Raw genomic sequence first — 26,195 nt, forward strand, 5'->3', positions numbered from 1 at the left:
TAAGAGGATGGGAGAATAAAGAGGTATGGAAGACTGGATAGGCTAGAGAGGAGCTGGCCTTCACTTTGACTTTCTTAGGCCCTCCCTTTCCTATAGTACGTGGATGACTGTCAGGTCTTCCTCCAGTGCTGGCTCTGAGTAGACAAGGAAGAAAGAGCAAGTAAATCCTGAGAATCCATTCCCCTTTTTTTGTTCATTGTGGCCCAATTTGCTTTGAATTCTTGAATTCTGCATCTAGCACTGAAGATGACTTGTCATGTCTGCAAGACTGTGATATCTGTGATGCTTTCTCACTGCCACTTTGCCCAGGGTCAAGGAATTGTTCAGAGCACTGGACAGATGTCTGTATAACCCTGAGGGACCTTGAAATTTTCTGGTGAGGAGCTCTGCTATCATGGTTCTGGTATACTGTGAAGATACTTTGTCCCTTCCCTTGATAGGGTCCATATGTAGCCCAGGCTGTCATCATATTCACAAGCCTCTTGCCTCAGCCTCCTGAGAGCTGAGATTTCAAGTGCACACCATCATGTCAGCTCTGTGTTTTCAAAAAACATTTTCAATTGTTTGTTTTTAAAAAGGAAATATCACATGCTTAAACATTTCAATAGGACAAAGGATTTTATAATATTAACTCTTCCTACTCTGCCTTCCCATACTGTACTGTTATTGTTTTCTCCAAACCACAAAGGTCAGTCTAATAGAAACATTATTTCACTCCTTGTTATATCATTGTGTAGGATATCTTGAATGCATTTTGTATAAGCACATTGGCATCTTGCTCATTCATTTTAAAGGCCACATAGTATTTAATCATATATATATATATATATATATATATATATATATATATATATTAAAATGATTCTCCTATTATGGAATATTGATATGTACAAAAACCACTCACCTTTTGCTACTATGCATATTGCTAAATAAATACTTTATATGACACATCTTTATATGCTTGACAGAGGGAGAAAAACACTTGATTTCTAAAGATCCTTGGATTTTTAAAGTTTGGTTGATTTTTGAAATCTCAATCAGGGCATCATATTTATCCTTTTATTTTTTCATGTTTTAAATCAGTCCAGCATCCCTGCTGTGCAGATACTTGGAATTTTTCTGTTGTTCTCCTGGCTTCATGTTGAAAACCGAATCCTTGTTCTCATTTACTAATAGTAAAACAATCGAGCAATACAGGGTTAAGATCAGGGTTCACGTGGCACTCTCTGAGTAACTCCTTTTCATCAAATCATTGATTTGTAACTTATTTGACAGATTATGTATCTACTTAAATACTGTGTTGTCTATCAAGATAGAGTAATGTGGGTTTTTAAGTTCACTTCCTCGCCTTCCTTCTGCCTTGATACCTTTGAAGGTATCAGAGGAATAGAGGAATAACATCACCACCACCACCACCACCACCATCATCAACAACAACAGTAAATGAGAATCCAATTACTCTTTGGTCTGGATAACAATGTGAGAATCAGGGTCTCCCTGAAATCTTGCTGCAATTGGAGGTTTGCGTTACCACATCTGGCTAAATTGAGTGATTTTTTTAAAAAAGTTTTTGAGACAGGGTTTCTCTGTGTTGCTCTGGCTGTCCTGGAGCTCACTCCATAGACCAGGTTGGCCTCAAACTCAGAAATCCACCTGCCTCTGTCTCCCAAGTGCTGGGATTAAACAGGTCCTTGCTTCTAGACCAAGAATAACTGTTCTTAACTGGGAACAATTTTTGATATGTGGGATATTAAGTAATCTCTCAAGACAATTGTTATTTGTCAAAACTAGGCATTGGGGGTTGCTCCTGGTATCTGGTGTTTAAGTGCTGAGTCTGCTACTAAACATATTTCATGTTCAAGGAAGCCCTTCCCCAGGGAGGAAGGCTTCAGACTCCAAAGTCCATAGCACCCAGCTTGAGAAAGTCTAGTCATGAACTTGGTATAGAATCTAAAACCAGTACCACTGAGCAGTGAAGAGTAAAATGGTACATCAGCTCAAGCACTATATCACATCCCTAAGGATTTTAATTTCATTGGTCCAGGCTAGTAACTTTTTTTTTTAATGTAGTTATTCTAAACAATGCTCTATTGCTTTGCATAGCCTTTTTTACTTTTTAGTCTTTTTATTAAATAATTTTAATTAATTAATTAAATTTTAGATCCCAACCTCTGTTTCTCCTCTCTCCTTTCCTCCAGGACTATCCCCCTCTCCTTCCCCAGCCACTCCTTCATTTCTCTTCAGAAAAGTGCAGGCTTCCCATGCATATCAACCAGTCATGGCATAACAAGGTTATATAGTAAGACTAGGCACCTCCTCTTTTATTAAGGCTAGACAAGAGAACAACCCAGTAGGAGGAAAGGGTCCCAAGGGTACGTAATAGAGTCAGAGACAGCCCCTCCTCCCACTATCAGGTGTCCCACCAGAAGGTCATGCTACATAACTGTGACATATGTGCAGAGATCCTTAGGTCAGCCTCATTCAGGCTCCCTGCTTGAAGGTTTGGCCCCTATGAGCCCAGATTAGTTGATTCTGCAGGCTATCTTGTGGTATCAGGCTATCTTGTGGTATCTTTGACCCCTCTGGCTCCTTCAATGTTGCAACTGGCTCCGCTCTACCTGGCTTGAGACAAAAGACTTAAAAAGCCTGGTTAGTTACTATGTTGCAGCCTGCTCCGCTCTGCCTGGCTTCAAACTGCCGCTCTGGTCTTCAGGTCAGGGTCTAGAGGGAGAGAGAGTGAGGATAAGGAGAAAAGACGCAAAGAATGGAGACAAGACAGAGGTTCTGATCAAGTCTCAAGTCTTTTTATTTGAAGGGAAATCTAGGGTATTTATACACTTTTGCCACGCCCCTTGTAGGTGCGTGGATATGACGTAAGCCTTGGAGGCGTGGCTAGCATGTGGATAGCTGCTTTCTAGCCGCTTTCTGCTAAAGGTCGGCTCCCAACAAACACTTCAATCTTGCCCACCTCCTCCTTCCCCAAGCTCCTCCTAATGTTTGGTTATGCGTCTGTGCATCTGTTTGCATCACTTGCTGGGTGAAGCCTCTCTGACAACATGCTAGCCACCAATCTAGGAGCATAGCAGAATACCTTTAGGAATCATTTCATTGGCTTTTTTTGCCAGTCATTTGTGGTTCTATCCTAGGTCTCTGAGCCCTCTAGCCTCTGGATCCTGGCCATCTAGGAAGTGTCAGGACTGGGCTCCCTCTCATGGCATGGGTCTCACTCAAGCTGGACCAGTCATTGACCACACCCCCACGTGTTCTGTGCCACCTTTACCACAGCACATCTTGTAGGCAGGACAAATTGGAGGTCAAAGGTTTTGTGGCTGGGTTAGTGTCCCAATGCCTCCATTGGAAGTCTTGCCTGGTTAGAGAAGCCGATTGGTTCAGGCCCCATATCCCGCTTTGCTAGGAGTCTTCACTAGGGTCACCCTCATAAATTCCTGGGAGTTTCCATTGTACTAGGTTTCTAGCTCTTCCCAGAAATAACACCCCCCCCCCGCCCTGATTCCAATTGTCTCTCCCAGTACTCTCTCCCTCTGTCCTCCCTACACCTGATCCATCCTGTTCCCACTCCCCCATTGAGACACACCCCCCATGATGTCTATTCTATTTCCCCTTCACAGTGAGATTCATGTATTCCCCCCTTGAGCGTTACTTAGCTTCTCTAGGTCTGCCAATTATAACATGATTATTTGTCGTTAATATGACTTACAAGTCTGGGTTACCTCACTCAGGATAATCTTTTCTATTTCTTTTTCATGACGCTCCTTTAGAGTCCTGGCCAGTCTGTGACAAAATCGAAAATTATCCTCTGAAGAATCTGATCTGACGGAGGCCACAGAAGGGCCCAACCTTCCCCATATTTCACAACTGGAGGGTTACTGAAGAAAGTAGCATCAATGGCAAAAACCCAAAGGAGTTAGAAGTTTTCTCAAATGCTGAAGAGGATTATATAGAGGCCCAAGTTTGGGGGTCAATTTAGAAATGGGAAAGGCCTGCTTGATTAAACGACTTAAAGATCTGAGTCATTGCTCCCAAAGACCTTGGCCTATGTAAGGGACCACTGTGGCAAGGAAAAAGATGTCATTCTGCAGCGGATAAGATTCCTGTCTAGTCACGGGGCTCTGTGAACCCAATGGTAACTGGCTGGGTTTTGTCTTCCACAAATGCCTCCTAGAAACCAGATCCATCCTGGGGGCAGCCTAGAAATCTTATCCTGATGCCAGAATGTAGCCATGCCAACCCATAGGGTGGAGGCTCTGGGCTGGTCCTGCTGTTCTTGGGGTGGTTGAGAACAACCCAGGAGATGGATAGATCCAGCTGCAGGAAACTACCCGCTGAATCTGTGAGGTTGTGGGTAGGGAGAAGACTTCCTGTCTCTCGTGTCCCCCTTAAACTGACCCTTAAATTTCATTCTAAAGTGCAGCACAGCAGGCATGGACCAGGCCTAGCCTTTTGCAAAAGAGAAACAAACAAACAAACAACAACAAAAACCTTGCAGAATGGGCCTTGGTGATGGGGTAATCCTCTATCTCGCTTCCAATCCCGGGGCTGTCCAAATCAAGTTCCTGACAGACTGCTTTTTCCTGGTACAATGGGTGTAATAATAATGAATTTCAGGCAGAGTCTTGAGTGTCAAACCAGCGAGTGGGGCCATGATATCCAGCTTCAGAGGGAAACTCTGAACTCCTAGGTTGCCACTTTTTCTATGAGACACACGAGGGTTTCTGCCTTCAGCAGGCACGGTTCATTCCAAGAGCCCAGGAGCCTTGACATGCTGGAGCCACTGGTTTGTGTCTTGAGGCTGAGGGGTTTGCACATGGAGCAAAGGATACTTTGGATGTAATGCGTTTCTAGGGCCTCTAGCTGGAGACCTCCGAGGGAGGGGAACAGCCCGGTTTCCAGACAGAAGGGGTGGCCCCAAAAAGAGAGGGTGGGCAAATGTTGGGGCGGGGAGCCCTGAACCGCTCTGCCTTCCAGGGAGGAGGAGGAAGGAGGGCAGGCCCCTGACTGGAGGGAGGGAAAGAAGGAAGCCGCCAAGGAGGAGTTTTCCAGCCTGGCTTTAGAGGCTCTGGCTCACTACACAGCCCCTTGGTCTCTTGGCCTCCTCCAGCCTCTTAAGTGCGCTGCGCAGCCTGCCTGGCGGGGGAAGCGCCGGCTCGCCATGGGGAGCCCGGGACTCCGGCCCGCTCTGCTGCTGCCTCAAGCAGTCCTGCTGTTGCTGGCGCTGCTGCACATCCCGCCGAGCCAGGGCTTCCCAGGTAGGAGCTAGGGATGGGGGGAGGGGGGGTGTGTTTGCCCAGTTAGACATCTAGGAACCTCGGAACCTGAACTGTCTGCTGAAAGCCCTAGCTTGGAACAGCAGGAGATGTGGGGGTGGGGGGTGTCTCCCTTTGTTTACTCTGAACTTGGCTTTCACAGTCCCAGGAAGCTGATCTGAAAGAGGAGTGTGGTTCCTGATAGAACTAAGTTCTATCGCGCAGCGCCTGGAGCCCGACCCTGAGCACCTTCTGCTCCCAGGGCTCCAAGGTTTAAATCAACCCTCTTGGAAGAGAAGGCTATGAAGAGAAAGTTTGGCCACGGGCTCTTTTGCTTCTTTCTCACCACACCGCATAGCTTCTTTTACTTCCCACCCCACCCCCTCACAGGGTTTTGATGGCTGTCAGCGCTCTGGGCCTGGCAGATTATTTTTGGAAGAAGCCCCAAAATTTGGCCCCCCTCAGGAACTGAGCAGCTCCAAAATTCTTGTGGACTTTACATGCCTAGCCGAAGAGCCTTCGTGTATCCTCTTGTCCAGTCTTCCCGTCCAGTCCCCCACCCCGCCCCCCACTCCCGTGCCCCTCGCGCCAAACTCTGGGATTCCCAGAAAGTTTGCTTCTCTAAGGGAGAAGTGCCAGCTGAGAGTGGTGACATGTGGCATGCACTTGGTTAGCACCAGGGAAAGCAGGAAAGGCGCAGGATTGTGCTGGAGGGCGTGGTCTCCAACATCTAAGGGGACCCTGGTATTTACTGGGTTTTCACAGTACAGGGAAAAATTCTCTTTGAAAATGCCTCTTTTAAAACTATCTAGTTAACATCCTCACAATGAAATCTTAGGCTACCAGAGTGTCAGAGTGGCAGGGCTGCACGCTACGCATCCCTGTGGCCTTGGAATGAAGAGCCAGTCTATGCAGGCAGTTTAGCTTTCTGTTAATGGAAAAGTGGTGCCATGCATTATAATGTATGCAAATAATTGCCTTTGTGTTAGACCTCACTATGGACAGTTTAAATCTGGGGCTTGAGAAGAAATCTCCAGGAAGGGAGCTGGGTAGATGTAGGAATGGCTTTTTGGTCTTTGAATGCTCCAAATGAGTGGATGGATGGATGGATGGATGGATGGATGGATGGATGGATGACGTGAGTTCAAAGACAGAAACATTTGTGTTGAGTGCTGATGCTTACAGGTTTGAAGTTTTGTAGGAACTGATTAGAGGCAAAGTACAAAGGAGGCTTTATTTTAGTTGCTAGAAAAATGCCATTTTATGATGTTGATGTCCCCACCCCCCACCCCCCACCCCCCACCCCCCGCAATAACTGTGCTAAAGGGAGCTTAGAGAGAAAGGAGAGGCAGTTTAAACTAAAGAGTCTCAACCTCTGCTCGAGCCTGTCCCAGGGAGGCTCCCTTTTCATTTGCTCTCCTTCCCTTTCCTACTCTCCCCTCCCTGCTCCTTTCTGTCTCTACCCTTATATAGTATAGCTTGCTGCCAAGCCTCAGACACCCACAGAATCCTCGATTTGCCAGCTCAGGCACTTACTACTGCTTATGTTTGGGACTTGCCCTTGGGTTTCTTGGCTCAGTCTGCTAGTCTGCCAGTCCCTCCTCCCGTCAGCCAGGCAGCCACCAGGTTCCTCTTTGCCACCATTCCTGTTGGTTCCTCACCTGCCATCTGGCTCCACTCAGATAAACAGAAGCTTTGCAGAAGCACGTCCCTGGAGGCCCCACTCCCATTTTTTTTTCTAGTTTATTTCTAGCTTGTTTCTTTAAGAAATATTTATTTTACCTTTCGATACTATAATCATACCATTTTCCCCTTCCCTTTCTGCCCTCCAAGTCCTCTCCTATACCCCACCCCTTGCTTTCTAAACTACAGAATACTATTCCAGTTGGAGTCCTCTCTTGGCACATATCAATGGAGTATCTTGGGAAGTGAGCTCTGCTGGGGCTGTTAAATCCAACAGAGGAAATTTTAGTCTGAGCCAGAGATTGTAAAAGTCTGGGAAGGGAAAATGCTCTAGACTTGTACATCTGGAGGCATATGGCATCAGCTGAGTTCACTATTAGTTGTGGGATGACATGTTTTAAAAGTTGTCTCAGAAGCACCCCTTCTAGTATGTGGACATCATGTCTCCAGGAAGAGCCCATGAAAGAAGATTCGGATCTGGAACTTCACAAAAAGGGAGCTAGGGATGTAAGACCCCATCAGTATCCTAATTATGTAATGCTCTGAGGTTTTAGAGCAACTCTATCAGAGAAATGGCAAATCTTTCCTATTCCGACCTGGAGAAACTCTCTGGAGTTCTTCTAAAGCTGAATTTGATGCAGCTTTTCTGGGCAGCTGATTTCTTATTCCCAGCCTGTCAAAGACTGTGTGTCTACAGAAGCCCGAAGGAAGTATATGGAGTGCTCCTAGCACAGTTGCCTGTGTCTGACTGGATCCTTTTAAGAAATGGGCCTGTTCAGTAATTCTATCCTTAAATGAATCTTGCAAGCTTCTGTATGTCTGAGACTTTGGGAGTTCACTCTACCCCCTGCAAACAAAGCTGAAGGTGGAGGATAAATGCTGTGGCCATGGACAAAGTCTTTGTGAATCCTCCTAGTACTGGAGAAAGCAGGTAAAATGGTGTGGTTTTGTTCGTTAGGGAAAAAACCTTAAAGCTAAATCAGACCACGGCTGTCAAAGCAGGCTTTGGAACGGCCACATTTGAAGATAAGTATTAGGAGCAGAGCACCTGGCTCAGGCTCTACAATTAAGGTCTCAGCAGAACCTGGCTAGAAATTTCTATTTGTGCTTAAGACATATAATCAGCTGACAAAATTACTGTGCAATATAAAAGATGATCTGCCAGAGAGAGGAAGGCATTTTTGTCTGGCATTGTCTTTGTTGAGAACGCTTCCAGTCAGTAAATTGCTACCACTTTTCATTTTACAGATTTGTGAGTTGAACGTGGGGATAGAAACCATCACTAAGGCACCAATTTCAGACCTTCCTGCCTCCTCAGTCCTTGCACCATAATCAAAGTACATCCTCCCCTTCTAGGTGATGACTGTAGCATTAGTGTCTCTGAGGCTAACTCATTGTCTTTTTTTTTTTTTTTAAGCCAAATACAGGTCTTTTAAGTGGACTAGTGTACATGCACATATGTGTGTGTGTGTGTGTGTGTGTGTGTGTGTGTAGGTACACTTACATAGGTATGATCATGCATGTGTGTGTGCACGAGCATGCATATGTATGTATTCATGTAGAAGCTAGAAGTTAGTGTAAGGTGTCTTCTTTTGTTTCTCTCTACCTTCACTTCTGAGGCAGGATCTCTCACTAAATTGGAGGCTCATCAATGGAGCAAAAGTAGCTGGCTTGAGAGTCACAGAAATCCTCTCGTCTCCTCTTAATCCAGTTTTGGGATTGCAAGTGTATGCCACCATATCCCACTTTTCATGTGGATGCCGGGGATCTGAACTCAAATTCTTATGTGTATGTGGCAAGCACTTTACTGATTGAGCACTCTTCCCAGCCTCTAAAGTGGACTAATTTGTATCCCATATTTCTCCATTCAAAAACTTAGAGCAGTAGCTCCCCAAATCCACTCTCAGGTGGAAGGCTATCCATTATATTCAGGGCCTCGATTCTCAAGTGCTTCACCCATGGCTTCCTAAAACCTAGTCCATATGCACTACATGGCCCTCCAGCAATTTAGTTACGTCTTCCTTCTTTGTAGATGTCATTGCCCGCACCTTGGAGTGACCCACTGAGTCATTTGACCATTCCAAATTCTCCCTATTATCTAACAACATCCACGCTTTAATTAAATCAGCTGACAGATTCTTCCTCCCTTTCTCGACCCCTCCCTTTCTTCCTTCCCAGTTTTGGGAATGGGACACACGGCCTTGTGCATGCTATACATATGCTCTGTGGCTGAGCTACATACACTCCAGCTCTTGAATTTATTTCTGGATCACTCATGTCTTTGTTTAAACAAGCCCAGCTCTCTGTGGCTGTTTTGTAGTCTTTATCACACATTGCACACACTGTAAGTTATACACTCCTCGTCTAGATTCTGGGTCCTTAAAAATCTATGGTTGTACGGTTTTACCCTTCTGTGTATTTCTGAAGATGCTGTATTCAGCAGAATACCTGGTGCGTATGGAATTCAATTTACCCTGAAACTCTGATGATCTGTAGGAAAGGTGCATGAGTAAATGGGACCTTGTGCCACCACGAATCTACATACATAGAAACTATGGCTTGCTGGCCACAGAGGTTCATTTTAAATCCACGAGTACCCCCTGTTTAAGTAATAACTGTCTCTGCTGGGGGCTGTAAGATGAGAAACTAAGTGCAGCCACAAGCTAGAGCTTGCATTTATTTTTGTTGGCCACTTCGTTCCATGCCCTTCCAAAGCAGTCGAATGGCTTCCTTAGTAAACACACGTATATGTACTGTAACAATTCCCCTTTCAGTGAACACAACTAAAAGTAGCAATTGAAAGCAAAAAGTTTCAATATAGGTTTGCTGTTGCCAAGTTATAGCATAGTATGGAGTTTGTAGCAGTCAAGTTATGATTAACAGTCAGGTTAAAGGTTCTCTTACACAACAGCAGTACGAATAATTGTCTCTCAAGTTCTAGTTTGTACGGAGATCTTCCAGCCAGTCTCTCCATCTTTAACTGTAAGGATTTTGGAACTGACAGCTTTAGTGAGCCTTTTGCTTTAAGAGGGGCTGCTCCTTTCCTGGTGTACTTACATTCTGCTCCAAATTAAAAGTGGTTTCTGCCTTCTCTAATGAAAGCTGAGCTTTGCCCAGAGACTTACTTTTACAAGTGGCCGTGAATGGTGAAGAGGCTCTGTGCTTGGAAAAGAGGAGTAAGCAAGGTAAGTAGTTCCTTCTTTTCAGTAGTTTTCTGACTCTTGGGGAACTAGACACAGTTACCTCCAGTGGCCAATACTGTAATGTAAATATGTGATGGATTCTGTAGACTCTGAGGGAGTCATGCAGGAACTTGACCTGCATGTTGAAGGCTGATGCTTAGAGATGGGGCTGCCAAGATGGTGATGCTAAAGGTCCAGGGTTGCATTAGAATGTCTTTGGGCTTCACTAAGAATGTTTTTGATTTGGAAACAGAATTCTGGGCTGCTATATCCTCCCATGGGGAAAAGTTTCTATCCCAATACAAATCCACTATTCACTAGATGGTTTTCCTGTCTTCCTGAGCTTTGTGACAAAAAAAGGGGGGGGGGGACTTAACAAGCAAAATAAGTAAATAGAGAAGTACACAGAAGACAAAATTGCGAGAGTAGAACTTTGATTCAACCAATGAGTAGGTTGAGGTAGCCTCGCTAGTTAACACCAGCCATAGAATTTCCAATTCTCCTCATTTGAAAAGCAACCGTGGGCTAAGTGTAGCTCAAAAAGTTAGACCACATCTTATGCTCTAAGTTCTGCATTCAGTGTCCCTCCTCTCAAAGTAAAAGTACATAATAAAGAAAAAAGTCAAACAAAGTAGCTATAAAAATAGATGGAAATTGTTCCTGCTCTCGATTAGCACAAAGTCTGAGATCTGGGAGGTGGGGGAGGGAGGATATTGAGTCAATATTCAGGGTATTCACTGTCTAAATTTGTTGTGAATAAGACCCAAACTATTCAATTCAAATATCTTTGTAACATGTAACAGAACTTCCAAGCTTACTCCCCAGAGACAAAGGGATGGAAGATAAAATGTCAGTGAATATTTACAATCCTCCGAATAAAAGAGCCAATTGGACAAGAAGCAAGTCAGGGCATACTTTGCTGATGAGACCTTTGGCTATCAAATTGCCCTAGGACATTATTCTAAGTGATTTAGAGACTCTGGGAAGTTTACACATTCTGAGGGTAAGGTTTGCAGATAAAGATTTAGAAGGAAGGCTTGCACCAAATGTTCTTAGCGGTACTGGTACGCCGCCAAGTTCCCAAGGTAAAAATTGGTTACACCTGGATCTTATGAGCACACGGAACAATCTGGCTTCAGAAAGCTCCTGAATATGCATTCCTTAAAGAAATGATGTGCTCACCCATAATTCTTAGCTCATGCTGGATGTTTCACTCTGTGCATTGTTCTTCAGGAAGAAGATAAATGGGTTTGGATCCAGTGACTCAGATTATCCCAGAAACTTGGAGTTAGACATTGCCTATATTTGTTTAAAAACCTTTTCAGTGAGTTAGATTGGCAGAGTTTTTGCTTTTTTTTTTTTTTTTTTTTTTTGCAATAGTTTTTCTGTCATGCTCTTATAGGAACCTGTAGTGTGATCAGTCCCGTCCCATGTACCAGCAATTTGTTTTCTGCTGCTGCCATCACAATGTCCCTCCAGTTGTGTTTAATGGGCACATCTTCAATGCAGCTGCATCCTAGCATTCTCTAGTGATTTGTCTTGGTCTATGCCTTGTGTGGGTGGCTGGGCTGAATAAACCTGCCCGGTACAGGCTTCCAAGAATATTCAAGCCCATTAGTTAAATTGGAGCCACGGGGCAAGAATTAAGCCAACAGTTTTTTTGGGCCCACAATGGAATGCTGCAGAAACAGTGGTGTTGTTCATGGCATCTATTTTCTGGAACTCAGCTCTCATGTGGCCATTTCTTATAGGAACTCTCCAGACATATTGTCTCTGACTCATTTGCCTCCAGTTCCTCTTACTGACCAACGGTAAAATGCTGTTTTGACTTAGATTTTATCTCAAGCATTTTAGGTAGTAGAATCATATTCTTTCAGTATTAGCTATGCATAGATCTAATTTTCTTACCCAATGTGAGCCAATTCTAGGGTCTTTCAAATTTTTCTATTCCCATAACTTAACAGGGAACCTGGCTCCAAGAGGATAGTGGCATACCAGGAGGAGAAGCTTCTAGCCAGCTTCAACCCACCCACCTAGATGGGTGTCTCAGGCTCTATCTAGACTGCTGTAGGAGTTTTTTTTCTTTCATACCCAGGTTCCTTTGAGCAGGTAGCCTAATTCTTCTACTGGGGAATCTCAGACAGTGAGGATGCTACAGACATGAACTTTTCATACATTTTAGGGAGGAGCCTCTCATGCCTTGCCAATTGGGATGTCTGGAAGTCACATAGGGGGTTACAAGTGGAGCTACAGCTACAGCTTAGTGAAGTGTGTCCCCTGCACGCCTGTATAGGCCTATGTTGAAATTTACCTCTGCAGTGACTACTACATATTAAGCTCTTTCCTGGGTTCAAGAACTAGACAAACTGAGATAAAAGATGCTATAGAGCAGAGGCAGGTGGATTTCTGAGTTTGAGGCCAGCCTGGTCTACAGAGTGAGTTCCAGGACAGCCAGGGCTACACAGAGAAACCCTGTCTCGAAAAACCTAATAATAATAATAATAATAATAATAATAATAATAATAATAATAATGCTATAGCATCACTATTTATATGAATCCTTGGGTGTCCTCTCATTCATCTTAGGCCTGGGCTACTTGGACATTTCTCAGTGGTTTTGAGAAGCTCCTGACCCCAGGCCAGCTTTTGATCTCTTTTAAGGACATTAGGGTCCCATAAGCTTTGTCTCTACACTGCTCGTTTGGAGTTGCATACCTGATTTGTGGTGACAGTTGAACAGCTTTATTGAGACACAATTCACCCACACCAGTATTTCCCCATTGAAACTGTTGCACTTTAGTGGTTGGGGTATATTCATAGAGTTCTGTATCCATCATTGTAATTATTTAGGCCATTTTTATTATCCCCCAGTGAAACTTATGCCTTTTGGCTATCACTGCCCAATCCCTTTTCACTCCAACTACTAAGCAACCACTAGCTTAGTCTCTGCCTCTATACATACCTGTTCTTCACATTCGCTGTAAGTTAAGTCACATGAAGCTTGTCTTTTTGTGATTTGTGTCTCTCATTTAGCCCAAGATTTTCAAGGGTCATCCTTATTCTCAATTCCATCCTGCAATTAGCCATCCATTCTACGGATATGTTCCATTATATTCACCTGTTGATCAGTTATTACACATATGGTTGCTTTCCACTTTAAGTCTCTTAGGGATAAGGTTGCAGTGAACATTCATGTACAGGTTTTTGTGGGGACATATACTTTTATTTATCTTGACCAGTTACCTAGGGATGGAACTTCCAGATCATATGCTCACTCATTGGAGGAAATATCTAGGAAACTACCAAACTCTTTTTCCCAGAAAGAGTACATCTTTTTACATTCCCACTAGTAATATGTCCTAACATCTGTACAGCCTCAGCATCACCAACCCTTACACTGATTGTCATTTCTATTAAGTGCCATCCTATGATCCCCACTCACTCATAATTTACCCTCAAGCATTGAGTGATAAACTGTGTCTTTTCTGCAAATAATGAAGGGCTATGCCAGAGAAAGTCAGTGGTATCTGCTCTCTCATTGTTGGCTGGAGGAATACTGCTAGCTCACAATGCACTTCTCAATGAAGAAGAAAAAAATGCCCAGTTGCCACATGTTTAGTTAGATGGACATAGAATTCTACCTGGAGACATATCTTGAGCTAATTCAGAAATAGGGGCAAGCCCAAGATTCAAGACTAGGAAAGGGAGGGCTGACTAGTGTGGTGAGCCTGCTTGCTCTTTTGGTGCATTAACATCCAGTGTGGGAAGCTCCCTGGACAGGTACGGAAGCAATGTTGAATGATAGTGGCTTATAGCCTCAAATAAGACAAAGTTGTAGGTCTGGCATTCTTTTAAAGCCTGTGAGTATTTTAAAAGAAAACAAAACAAAAAAGCCGTGCTTCAATTTCTACATGATCCTTGCACCCTTGAGTCATCTGGAACCAAGTCAAAAATTCAGATGGGAAGGCTCCACCCAAGACTTGCTGAATCAGCATCTACCAAGATCCTGCTGAGGAATTGTAGATAAGGATATTTGTGTACTGGTCTGATGAATGAGTGCAGCCCTTCGCCAAAACAGAGTGGCTTGCCTGTTTAGAATTGCCACACAATGGCTCACTTCCCCTTCTCTCCCTTTTGTGTTTGGTTTTGATGTCATCACTGAATGAATTTTCTGGATTTCCATTTGTAAGTCCCTTATATTACTGAGATAAACACACACCTTTAGGTTCTTAGTCCCTTCTCTAACTCAAAACACAAACATAAACCTTCAGGCTCTCTCTCTCTCTCTCTCTCTCTCTCTCTCTCTCTCTCTCTCTCTCTCTTTCTTGCCCTCAACTATTTCTTAAAAGTCTGCTGAGCAATAGTATAACCCCTTCGTGCGTGACCTAACCCAGAATGACAGCAAAGCATATCTTTACATTGACTACTAACAGGGGTTTTGAGTAGCTTTCCCTTGCAGCTAATAATTTTAGTTGAATAATTTTAGCTAGTTAGAAAGAGAAGGAGAAGGAGGAGGAGGGGGAGAAGGAGGAGGGGGAGGGGATAGAGGAAGGAGAAGAAGATCAAGTTGAGTCTAATGGAACAGCTCTGTATCCCCAGCTATCTGGGAATCAAAGGAAAGGGCATTACCTAATTTAAGACCTGCCTGGGATACAGGGTGAATGCAAGGGTAACTTGGTGAAATCCTGGCAAAAGAGGAAGAAGAAGAAGAAGAAGAAGAAGAAGAAGAAGAAGAAGAAGAAGAAGAAGAAGAAGAAGAGGAGGAGGAGGAGGAGGAGGAGGAGGAGGAGGAGGAGGAGGAGGAGGAGGAGGAGGAGGAGGAGGAGGAGGAGGAGGAGGAGGAGGAAGAAGAAGAAGAAGAAGAAGAAGAAGAAGAAGAAGAAGAAGAAGAAGAAGAAGAAGAAGAGAAAGAAAGAAAGAAAGAAGAAAGAAAGAAAGAAAGAAAGAAAGAAAGTAGTTGGAGATATAGCTCAAGAAAAGAGTGTTTTCCTATCATATGTGAGGTCCTAAGTTTAACCCCTAGGATTGAAAAAGACAATGACTGCCTGGGTGGTGGTGGTGCTCACTTTTGATCCCAGCACTTGGGAGGCAGAGTCAGGCAGATCTCGTTGAATTCAAGGCCAGCCCTGAAAATCATTAGGCCCTGAAAATTCTACAAATTGGGAAGGCTAGGATGATTGAGTTGTTTAATGACATCTAAAAGGGTTATTTATGGATTATGTTGGAGTGGGCATGTGGTAATAAACCCAGAAATGGTCTTTAGGAAGACAAAATTGGGATCATTTGGGGAGTCTGATGAATTTTAATTTGATAGGTCTGGAGTAGAGAAGAGTTAATTTGGGTACTGTCTGCAAATTAGTTCAGACATGCTATATTTGACCCCTTCCTGTTTTCATATTGTCGGTTGATAAAAGTTTTAAAGCTTTAAGTGGTAAAAGTATTCTAAAGGAGATTAATAATTACTTGTTATCATTGGAACACAACTATGTTAATTTATTTAAACACAGTATGTGCCTATATGGTGCTATAAAGATAAATATTAATTCGTTTTGACAGAGATCATAAGGCTTATGAAACTAAAACCAGTTTGCCTTCAAAGTCTGCCAATCTCTAATGTAAGGTCTTGCTTCTGAAAGTGTAACTTGAAGCTCAGCTTTTCCTGGTAGTTTTAGAGAAATGTTAGATTTTGAACAGCACTCTAGGTCTATGAAGTTGCAGCCTGCCTTTTAACAGGAGATGCCTAGGTATTTGGAATTGCTTCTTCCCCATCAGTAGACCCAACTCAGGACGCATCTTGGAGGTCTAGGCCAGCATGCTGATAACTGACACTACTCTCTACTCTTAATTTATACAGCACACAACTGTATATCTAGTTTTCTAGGTTTGGAGATTATAATACTCAGACATCTCAAACTCTCTAGAAACTATGTTCTCATTTTAGTCTTTCCAGTCCTTAGTTAAATCTCAGTGTTCTAACCCAAGCTGGAAATGGTCTCGCCTTTGCTACCTGCTGACAGATTTACTTGATGCTTCCAAGGTTTGGAGGCTACTACAGACTCTGGTTTCTCTGGCTCCATTGCTCTGCCAGGATCTCACTACATTGATATGGCTCAAATCCCTCTAATGTCTTCTATACACTTCTTTGAAGCACTGCTTCCCAGAGGTGCACACATGTCTCCTGTTTGTGTAGATTGCATTGTCATTGAGACATGCTGGGTTCTAAGGTCTGAATACAGTTTGCCCCCTACAAAACTCAGCATGAAATGTGCTTACCATTGTGCTGATCTGAGATGTTGAAGAGGTTATTGGAATACCAGGAATGCCTTTCATAGGATGGAGCAGGTATGGTTGTGGGTTATTATAAAGCAGGACCACCTCTCTTGTTTGTCATCTATATACACATACTTGTCCTCTTTTTCACTAGGGGTTGTAACATGAGGCTGTCACCATATGTAACTTTTCTACCTTTAATTTCCCAGCCTCCAGAACTGCCAACCAAAATAAGTCTGGTTTCAATCTTGTAGTCATGGTTGTTCGGTTGTAGCAACAGAAAGTGGCCCTAAACGCAAGATTAAGTGTTTCTTTAGTGCAGGGACCACTCAGGATCATCAATATGTAACCTTCAGAGAAAGAACTGAGGATAATCTCAACTCATGATCAATAGGCCAGTACCAATAACAGGATTACTCAAGAATATGTGAGGAAACTACATTCTCATACACCACCCTAGGACTAATGAATCACAAACAGGGTCTTGGTAAAGTTGAGCCCAGCAATCTGTGTTGTAACAGACGATCCAAGTTCTTCTCACACCGTCATGGATGACGATCCTTTGTGTCGACAATTTCAAATCAATTTTTCAGAACATCTAGCCAAAGAAACTAGTGTTTCACATGTCGGTTTTAAGGAGAACCATTTGCTTGCTTTAAATTTTAGGACTGGACCTTAGGAAACACCACCCTGAACTTGCTGAGTAGAGATGAGCACAGCAGGCTTCAGGAATAAACCCTGAGGCAAAATCATCTCTTGGAGAATTGTCTCCCAGAGAAGCATTTTGTATGCACTCCTGGTTTCCAGGTCAAAAAGCAGCAGCAGCTGGCTGATGCAAACACACATTCTTTACAATGTGTTTCTGTATATTAAAATGTGCAGAAGACTCGGAAACAGCCCTTGGGCTATTTCTTCTCCTATGCATGATTCATCCTTTCAGAATACTGATCTGTGAGAGATCTCTAGTCTGCAGGCAGTGACTCTCAGTACAAATGGTTGTCCCTGCGTTTTAGAGCTCATGCCATTTCTTCTCATTCCAGAACTTCTCCCTTGGGGTCTCTATGAGGAACAGAAGTATTATAGCCTTAGACCTTCATGTAAACGTTCTTTCTTCTTTGCTCCCAGTAGGCTTGTATCTGCTACATTGTCACTTAGTCTCAGAGTCCCTGTGACACTGAGTCATTTAGGAGACTGGGTGAACTTGAAGGAGCCATTATAAGTTATTGTACTTCCTCTGAGAGCTGACTGCTGGGGGCAAGCACGGGAAAGGAGTTTCAGGAGGAAGAAACTACTCCGACCTTGATTTTCAGCGAGAATGGATGAGACAACTGACAACTTTGATTTTTATACTTTTTTGGGGGGAAAGCAAATAAAAACTCCTATGCGGTAGCTTACTTTTGTCTGCCTTGCAAGCTGAAAAAAATGTGCTAATTTTTAAAACAGGCCACCTGATGCAGATATAAGCTGCATCTCTGCTGACCACACTTTCATGATGCTTTTAAATATGACAAGAAGATGAGGTGTAGCTCAGTGCTAGAGCACTTAGCTAGGCCCCGAGTGTAAGCTTCCAGCACAGAGAAAAATAGTCTAAAAGCAAATCACATTTATTGTGAAAGTGCTTAGAGACCTGGAAAGATGGAAGTAGGTTTGCCTCTCATTTTCCTCTGCTCTCTATTTTCTCCCTAAAATCACCGCACTGAACAGTTTGGTATTAACTCCTAGACATTTTTCTCTCTGTGTGATTTTTTTTATAAAGACACAAGGTATTATAAAAACAATAATGCACTTCCACATGGAGAAACAATGATGGTAAATACATGAATTATCTCCTTTGCCAGGAAACAGAGGCCCATGAGACACATGTCCTTAGAAGTGAGTGTGGTCCAAGAAATTTCTCTGTGGCTCTCTCCCATGCACACTAGCTGTCAGATCCCATGAGTCCTCAGAGAGTGCCTTGGTCTGTGGCCTTGCTTAAAGCCTGGCTGTGGCCTCCTTTCCTTTCTTCAATTTTTGTTGTGTTGCAGGCAATCTATGTGGACAGTTAACCTTTTTGGAGGACCATATGACACATCACAAATTGCTTTTGTTCCATCATCTGGTTTCACTTTAAAGGGTAGCCTTCTTCCTTCTGTCTGGGTTGAGTGGGAAGAGTTAGGTTTCAGAGCTTCGGAAATGGTCCTCAGTGGAAACAGGAGTTGGCATTAGTTAAAGGCCCCTGCTTTGTGCTGATGCCCTCAGTTTTAGGTACCTGTACATTTTCTGTCCTTCCTCTGTCTCTAAGAATTAAACAATGGGCTTAGTTCTTCAAACTATTAAGCAATAGGAAGCTAGCTATCCTGGAAAAAAGTGTTCTTTTCCTTTGGACCAGAGTGATGCTTTCATTTATAAAGTTATAAAGTCCTTTCAGCTTTCTTTTTTTTTTAAGACCTAAAATATGGCCACAATTAAAATTTCACAAGCCACATGCTGTCTTCATTGTCTTTGCTAATTAAAAGCAGAGCGTTTGGAGACCAAGAGTGCCATCTACTCTGCCTAGAACTTTCCTCTGGGGATCTTTCTGCAGAAGTGTTTGAACTGAGGGTGGGATGTTGTCCTAGATGAAGCAGCTGTAGAAGCAAGGCTAATTCTAAGAGTTCATGCTTCACAATGTTTACTCTCCCTCGTACTATACTGCCATTTTTTTTCTTGATGAAATGGGCATATAGGATATTCTTGACAGAAAATAATAACCTAAGGACTATCTATAGTTGGGTACAAGAGGTAGAATTCCTCCAGTCACCCACAGTGGTGACCCCTGGCAATTGTTCAGTAAACAATATCATTTTGGCCTACCCTTCCTTCTTTGCCCCTCTTTGTCTGCCCATCATTATTCTTTTTGGGTTGCCTCCCCCCGAATAAGCTACTATATCCTGTCTTAAGACCTGCTTTGGGAGACAACAAACATTGGCTATGATAGAATTTAACCCAGGGTTTTAGGTTCCTTCCAGAAGTTATTTATTTTAACTGATAAATTGATACCTACTAGATAGAGATGTATAATGAGGGGTTCTGAGACAGAAACTTGGAGGTTGTTTAGGTAGGCATGAAACTACCTAAAATTTGGTGGTTCAAATCAATAGCAACCAACAGAGGACAGGATTTTGGGAGGTGATCAAACCATAAAGCCTCTGACATAGTCAATGGAATAATTCATTGAACGTTCATAATGTGATGGCATTATTGAGAGGTGATGGAAACTAGGTGGAGCCTCATCAGAGTAAGTGGACCATTGGAAACATACTTTTCAATGATATATCTTGTTTTCGTATCCTTCCTCATTGGGTCATTCTATCTCCTGACCACCATGAAGTGAGCAGCTCAAGTCTACCATGCTTTTTCTGCCAGGATGCTCTGCCTCACCACTGGCATACACTGTGAGGCCAAATAGCCATGGATTGAAACTTCTGAGACTATGAGCCAAAATAAATTTTTATGTCGTTTATCTCAACACATTTTGTCACAGTGATGAAACGTGGCTAGCACACCAATGGTATTTGACTCATTAGGTAGACAACAGTGTGAAGACAGAGAATGTATTCATGGAAAGTTCATGTAACTGAATCAATTGACATCTCTGGAAATGTGCAAAACTCATTTCCCACTGGTTACTTGTACTAGCACCACCTACCTTCCCTTCAAATTTTCTCTTTTCCTCCATCAATGCAAAAACATTATTATGTGGACACTAGCTAAAAATAGACCATAGACCTAAATATCAAGCCTGTAAGAATTCTTGATAATAACATCAGAGAAAGCATATGTAAGCTTTAATAAAGTACAGATATTTTAGATATAACAACTAAAACATAGTCTACAAAGGGTACAGGGAATGAATTGTGCTTCATCCAAGTTAAAATGGTTTACTCTTTACAACATACTGTTAAGGAAATGAAGAGAAAAATCAGAATGGAAAAAATATTTTTAAATGACATGTCTGATTAAAAGGCTATTATTCTGAATATATAAAGAACACTCTGAACTCAATAACAAGAAAATAAGCAACTCCATTATAAAGAAGTTAAAATGTTTGCACAGACACAAAAAAAGACATATGAGAAGATGCTTAACATCCTCCTTCACCTACTAACAACTGGATGAACATGGCTGACATAACTGTTGCTTTCATCTGCCAAAAAAAAAAAATGGGAACAAAGTCACCTTCTCTTTTTGGAAACTGACTTTCACTGTACAGTGTAAATATAACATGTGGTTATTCCTATCAAGAAGGGATTTGCACACATTTACGATCCCTGTAGAGAGCTGACTGGCTATTTTATGTTTCCCTTACTAGAATTTATGTGACACACATCCACAAATTGCTAGCCAGGAACTTTGAGAAACCACTGGACACCAGCAATTTGAAGCAGATCATTTACTGTAAGCACAAGAGGACATGGGTGTCTTCTACTGTGCTTTTCCAAGCCTGTTTAGGCTGCTAGGGCTCCTTAAAAACCTCCCTTCATCTACTTCTGTCCTCACGTACATGATGTCCTCTCCTTTCAAGGAACTGTCATCATTTTGGCCTCATGACACAGGACTTTAGTGTCTTCTTAGTACTTCTAGTACTCCTTAGTACTTTTAGTACATAAGAGACTTAAATCACCTTGATTTTTTTTTTATTTTGAATTCATTTATACTCAGTGTTAAAGTCTAAAATATTATTATTTTACTTTTTTTCAAGGAACAATGCTAAATTAAATACCCAGTATTCAGTAAGAACACTGATTTTTATGACAAGTAAGAAACAACATTTTTCATCTAGTTTCTAAATTTGGAATAAGAATCTTGGATGAACAGCTGCCATGCCCCAAACAATTGTTTTCCATTTCTGTGAATCCCAAAGGCACTTCATGCACTTAACATTCCAGAGACTCCTAGAATGAGAAAAAAAAGGAGATCAGGCAGAGGCTTTATTTTGTTTCGATATGTGTGTGTTTGTGTGTGTATGTGTATTTTTTCTTTTTAATAAGCATACAAAGTGACAGGTTTAATTTAACTATGACATTTTTACACATCCTTTGTTTTGGTTGGTCTTTCTCCCCTATTTCTCTTCCACATCTACCTCTGCCTACCAGTCCCCTGCATCCCACTAGTCCTCTTACCACTTATTTTGTATCACTCTCTTTTACCCCTCTGCTTTAAGCTCTCTATCTGTCCTCTCATGTTCCTGTTCCTGGTTCTATGACCCATGACCATTCCCCCCATACACATATGCACATGAAAATTTCACTTACAATTCACATATGAGAGATACCATGTAACCTTCATCTGCTTGAGTCTGGGTGACCCCACTACATAAGATATTTTCCAGATTCATCCATATCCCTATGAATTTCATGGCTTTGTTTTAAGTCTATTACAACAGTAACTTTCTCAAGAGCTGACTTACAATTTGGAGTAGCTCCGTGCTAATTCTCCTTATGTGTTGGTCTGCATGGCTATCCCTGCAGTGATGATGTCTGTAACATCGTGATTACTGTATCTTTGCAGTGTGATGTCTCCAAATTTACTCTGACTTCATGAAATCACTCTAGACATACATTCCAACAAAAATCCTGCTGAGATTATTATTGGTATTATTTTAATTCTATTGATGAACTTGGGGAGCGAATTGATGTCTCTCTCTTTTTTTTTCTATTTCAAATTTTTAACCCACGAGCACAGTTTAACTCTCTACTTATTTGGGCCTTCTTTGACTTTGTTTACTAACGTTTTGTTGTCATTTTCAGGAAGTAGATAAAAACACATATTTTATTGGATTTGTAAGTATTTCATTTTAAATTTGTGTTTATTTTTCTGTTTTGAATGTCTTTTGCTTATGTACTGACAATTTCATATATGTCTACAAGTTGTCTTGGATCATATCCACCCCAGCTCTCCCCTCTCACTCCTCCTGAGTTCCCCAACACACCCCTGCCTCATTCCATGACCTCACACTCTCTCTTACCCTATTGAGTCCATTTAGTGATATCTGTAAGGACACTGACTTACCTTGCTGGCTTGATCCTCTTCAGGTCAGGTATTGTGCAGGTACTACAGTTGTAGTGCACTAAATAGTGCAACAGGCATTTCATATCCAGAAGACAGCATCTCATAGTGCTCCTTCTCATCCTCAGGCTCTTATATTTTCCTATCACCTTCTGGTTCTGTTCTCTAAGCCTTGGAGGTGTTGCTATAGACGTCCTGTTTAGGGCTGAGCACTCAACTGTCTCTTAGTCTCAGCACTTTGAACCACTTGAACAAGCATTAACTGCTTGCCCACTGCAGAAGACGCTTCTCTGGTCAAGGTTGAGAGCAGCACTAATCCCAGGGTCTAAACATAATCTTTAGAAGGAAGTATTTGACAGCATTTACATTTAACAAAACAACAGTAGGAGGTGACCTTCCAAACAGAGACCTTTAGACCAGGTTTCCACTGCCATTCTTGAATCACTGCCTGTGAAAGATGATTAACCTTTGATAAATGACTTCTGTCTTATGTTTCAGATGGCAGTGTCATTATCTTGAAGTTTAATACATTTTATAATGTAGAGAGATGACTGGCATGCTCATTCTCTGAAAACTCTGCTATTTAAAGAGATATCTATTAGGGTGAGAGGTGAAATAAAGTCCAAAAAGTGGGAAGTAATGATTTTTTTGGAATCACAATTCTCAGCATAGACACAAATTGAATTTGCTCCTCAAAATATATAGTCTTGGGGGCTGGAGAGGGTACTCAGTAATGAAGAGTCCTTTTGCTGCTGGGGACCCAGGTTCAGATCCCAGCACTTACATAATGTTCCAGCTTCAGGAGACTCTGTCCTCACTTCTGGCCTTCCTGGTCACTTTATGCATATGATACACACAATGGACACACAATGGATGTGCACATGTGTGCACATACATATTAAATAAATGTCTTTAAGAAGTAAATATAGGGGCTGGAGAGATGGCTCAGTGGCTAAGAGCGCTGACTGCTCTTCCAAAGGTCCTGAGTTCAATTCCCAGCAACCACATGGTGGCTCACAATCATCTGTAATGAAATCTGATGCCCTCTTCTGGTGTGTCTGAAGACAGTGACAGGACAGTGTACTCACATAGATACAATAAATAAATCTTTAAAAAAAAGAAGTAAATATAGTTCCAATCAAAACTTTTTTCTCATAAGACAATGTTAATATATTTGAATAATGAAAGAAACATAAAATGATTCATTTCAATGACAGCATGTAGAATGCAGATGACCACTAGATAGCTAGCTCATCCAAATAGTGGACAAGCAATCCTTCCTGTAGCCTACAGGAAAGGAAAGTAGAGAATTGGGAAAAGTCAGTAAGACATTTTGTAAAAATCTTTTATGCCAGTGAGATTTTTAAATTAAACTATTCAATTAATTGCCTTTGGGGCTCCTGTGTTGGTATTATCACATGTTAGACAGTTTCTCAATGCAACTGAAATGTTCTACTTGTTTATGAAAGAGTCATCTGTGAAGAAAAAGGCGGCTTCCTTTTGTAGGGCAACCAAGTAATGGCACTGTCTGCCCTAGACCATGCGGGGCCCGTCCAATGTCATGGCTCCTTTCGCTGCAGTCTTTTCCTTTAAGCCAACTATGCTGCAATGTGCTTCAGCATTTGATTGTAAAAACAGTTCTTGTATATAAATCATCATTGAAGCTTAAAATTGAGTTATGATGCTTCAAGTAGCGTGTCTGTGGTTGTTTGAACGAGAACAGTCCCCATAGGCGAACATATCTGAGTGTTTGATTTCCAGTTGGTGAAGTCTTTAGGGAGGATTAGGAGGGTTGGGCTGATTGGAGAAGGTGTGTCACTGGGGGTGCCTTTGAGGTTTCCGAAGACCATGCCATCCCTAGCAACATCTTACTCTGCCTGCTGCATGTGTAAGTAAGGATGTAAGTACATGCCTGCCACCATGTTCCTCTCCCCGGTGGTGGATAGTGCTTTCTTTTAAATGTTGCCTTGATCATGGTGTCTCTCCGCAGGAATAGAATGGGAACTAAGGCAGCATCTAACCTCATATCTAAGACTTTCTCTTGTCTTACCTCTCTCCTCATCTGTTTCCTACTTATACTCCATTGCAATGTTTTAATTTTAAAGATATTCAATAAGATAGAGCAATTCCATATACAAATAGAAGCTAAGCATTCTAAAAGCTGGTGGGGTTGGCCAAAGTCATATATGATAGGGGAGATTTGTAACATTTCACTCTTCTGATTTTTATAGAAAATGTGTGTGGAATTCTCAGAACCTTACTTCAGAGGCTAACACAATGAAGTATTTTTTCCATTTCTCTCTCTCTCTCTCTCTCTCTCTCTCTCTCTCTCTCTCTCTCTCTGTCTCTGTCTCTGTCTCTCTCTCTCTCTCTCTCTCTCTCTGTCTCTCTGTCTCTCTCTCTCTCTCTCTCTCTCTCTCTGTCTCTGTCTCTGTCTCTCTCTCTCTCTCTCTCTGTCTCTCTCTCTCTCTCTCTCTCTCTCTCTCTCTCTCTCTCTCTCTCTCTCTCTCTCTGTCTCTCTCTCTCTCTGCCTCTACTACCCTCTCAACTCCCCTCCCCATGCCCTGAATAAACTCTACTCTATACTATACCGTCCTATGGTTGGTCCCTCAGGGGAAGGGATGCATCAGCATTGGGGAAGGGATGCATCAGCATTGGCTGGCACATCCACCAAACATATTCTTTCTCTCTTTATTTTTATGAAACACACACTGTGTCTGCCTCCTGGAATTACAGGAAGGTCATCACATCAAGCTGACATTCACATGAGTTCTGGGAATCTAAACATTATGCTTCAGGCTCACACAGCAAGCCCTTTAACTACTGAGCCATTTCCCAACTACTTAATAAACTTTTGTTTCACTCATAACTTTTTTTCCATACTTCACAAGTTTGTGCAAGAAAACCAATTTGTTATGCTAAAAATCAGGATGGTATCAGTATCTGGTCCTGTTCTATTTATTGGTTTCAGTGGTGTTACATGGGTATGTTCAGTTTGTAGAAATTCATTTACAGACTTGGGTGTTTGTAAAAAAAAATAATAGAATGTTTAGAACTGTGGGTGTACTTCAGTTGTAGTGTTCTTGCGTAGTTTTATGATATTTGAATGTAAAATGTCCCTCATGCACTTATGTTTGTGTGTGTAGTGCATGAGTGTGTGTGTATGTGTGTATATGTGTAATGTGTGTAGTGCATGAGTGTGTATGTATGTGTATGTAGTGCATGAGTGTGTATGTATGTGTGTGTAGTGCATGAGTGTGTGGGTGTATGTGTGTGTAGTACACGAGTGTGTGTGTGTGTGTGTGTGTGTAGTGCATGAGTGTGTGTGTATGTATGTGTAGTGCATGAGTGTGTGTGTATTTGTGTATATGTGTAATGTGTGTAGTGCATGAGTGTGCTTGTATGTGTGTGTAGTGCATGAGTGTGTGGGTGTATGTGTGTGTACTGCATGAGTGTGTGTGTAGTGCATGTATGTGTGTGTAGTGCATGAGTGTGTGGGTGTATGTGTGTAGTGCATGAGTGTGTGTGTAGTGCATGAGTGTGTGTGTAGTGCACGAGTGTGTGTGTATGCGTGTGTAGTACATGAGTGTGTATGTATGTATGTGTAGTGCATGAGTGTGTGTGTATGTGTGTATATGTGTAATGTGTGTAGTGCATGAATGTGTATGTATGTGTGTGTGGTGCATGAGTGTGTGGGTGTATGTGTGTGTGGTGCATGAGTGTGTGGGTGTATGTGTGTGTAGTGCATTAGTGTGTGTGTGGTACATGA

The 26,195-nt window shown here is 42.2% G+C and overlaps 1 protein-coding gene across 2 annotated transcripts in view; it reads left to right on the top strand.

The window, feature by feature from the left end:
* The first annotated feature begins 5,014 nt into the window (after nt 1-5,014).
* Srpx (sushi repeat containing protein X-linked) overlaps nt 5,015-26,195 on the top strand; it is a 75,543-nt gene continuing 54,362 nt past the window's right edge. For both annotated transcript variants that reach the window (XM_034486358.2, XM_076919099.1), the window contains exon 1: nt 5,015-5,267. In XM_034486358.2, the coding sequence (XP_034342249.1) occupies nt 5,171-5,267 (97 nt within the window). In that variant the 5' untranslated portion in view covers nt 5,015-5,170. The remainder of the gene's footprint in view (nt 5,268-26,195) is intronic.

This window comes from Arvicanthis niloticus, chromosome X (genome assembly GCF_011762505.2).
Source record: "Arvicanthis niloticus isolate mArvNil1 chromosome X, mArvNil1.pat.X, whole genome shotgun sequence".
Lineage (NCBI taxonomy): Eukaryota > Metazoa > Chordata > Mammalia > Rodentia > Muridae > Arvicanthis > Arvicanthis niloticus.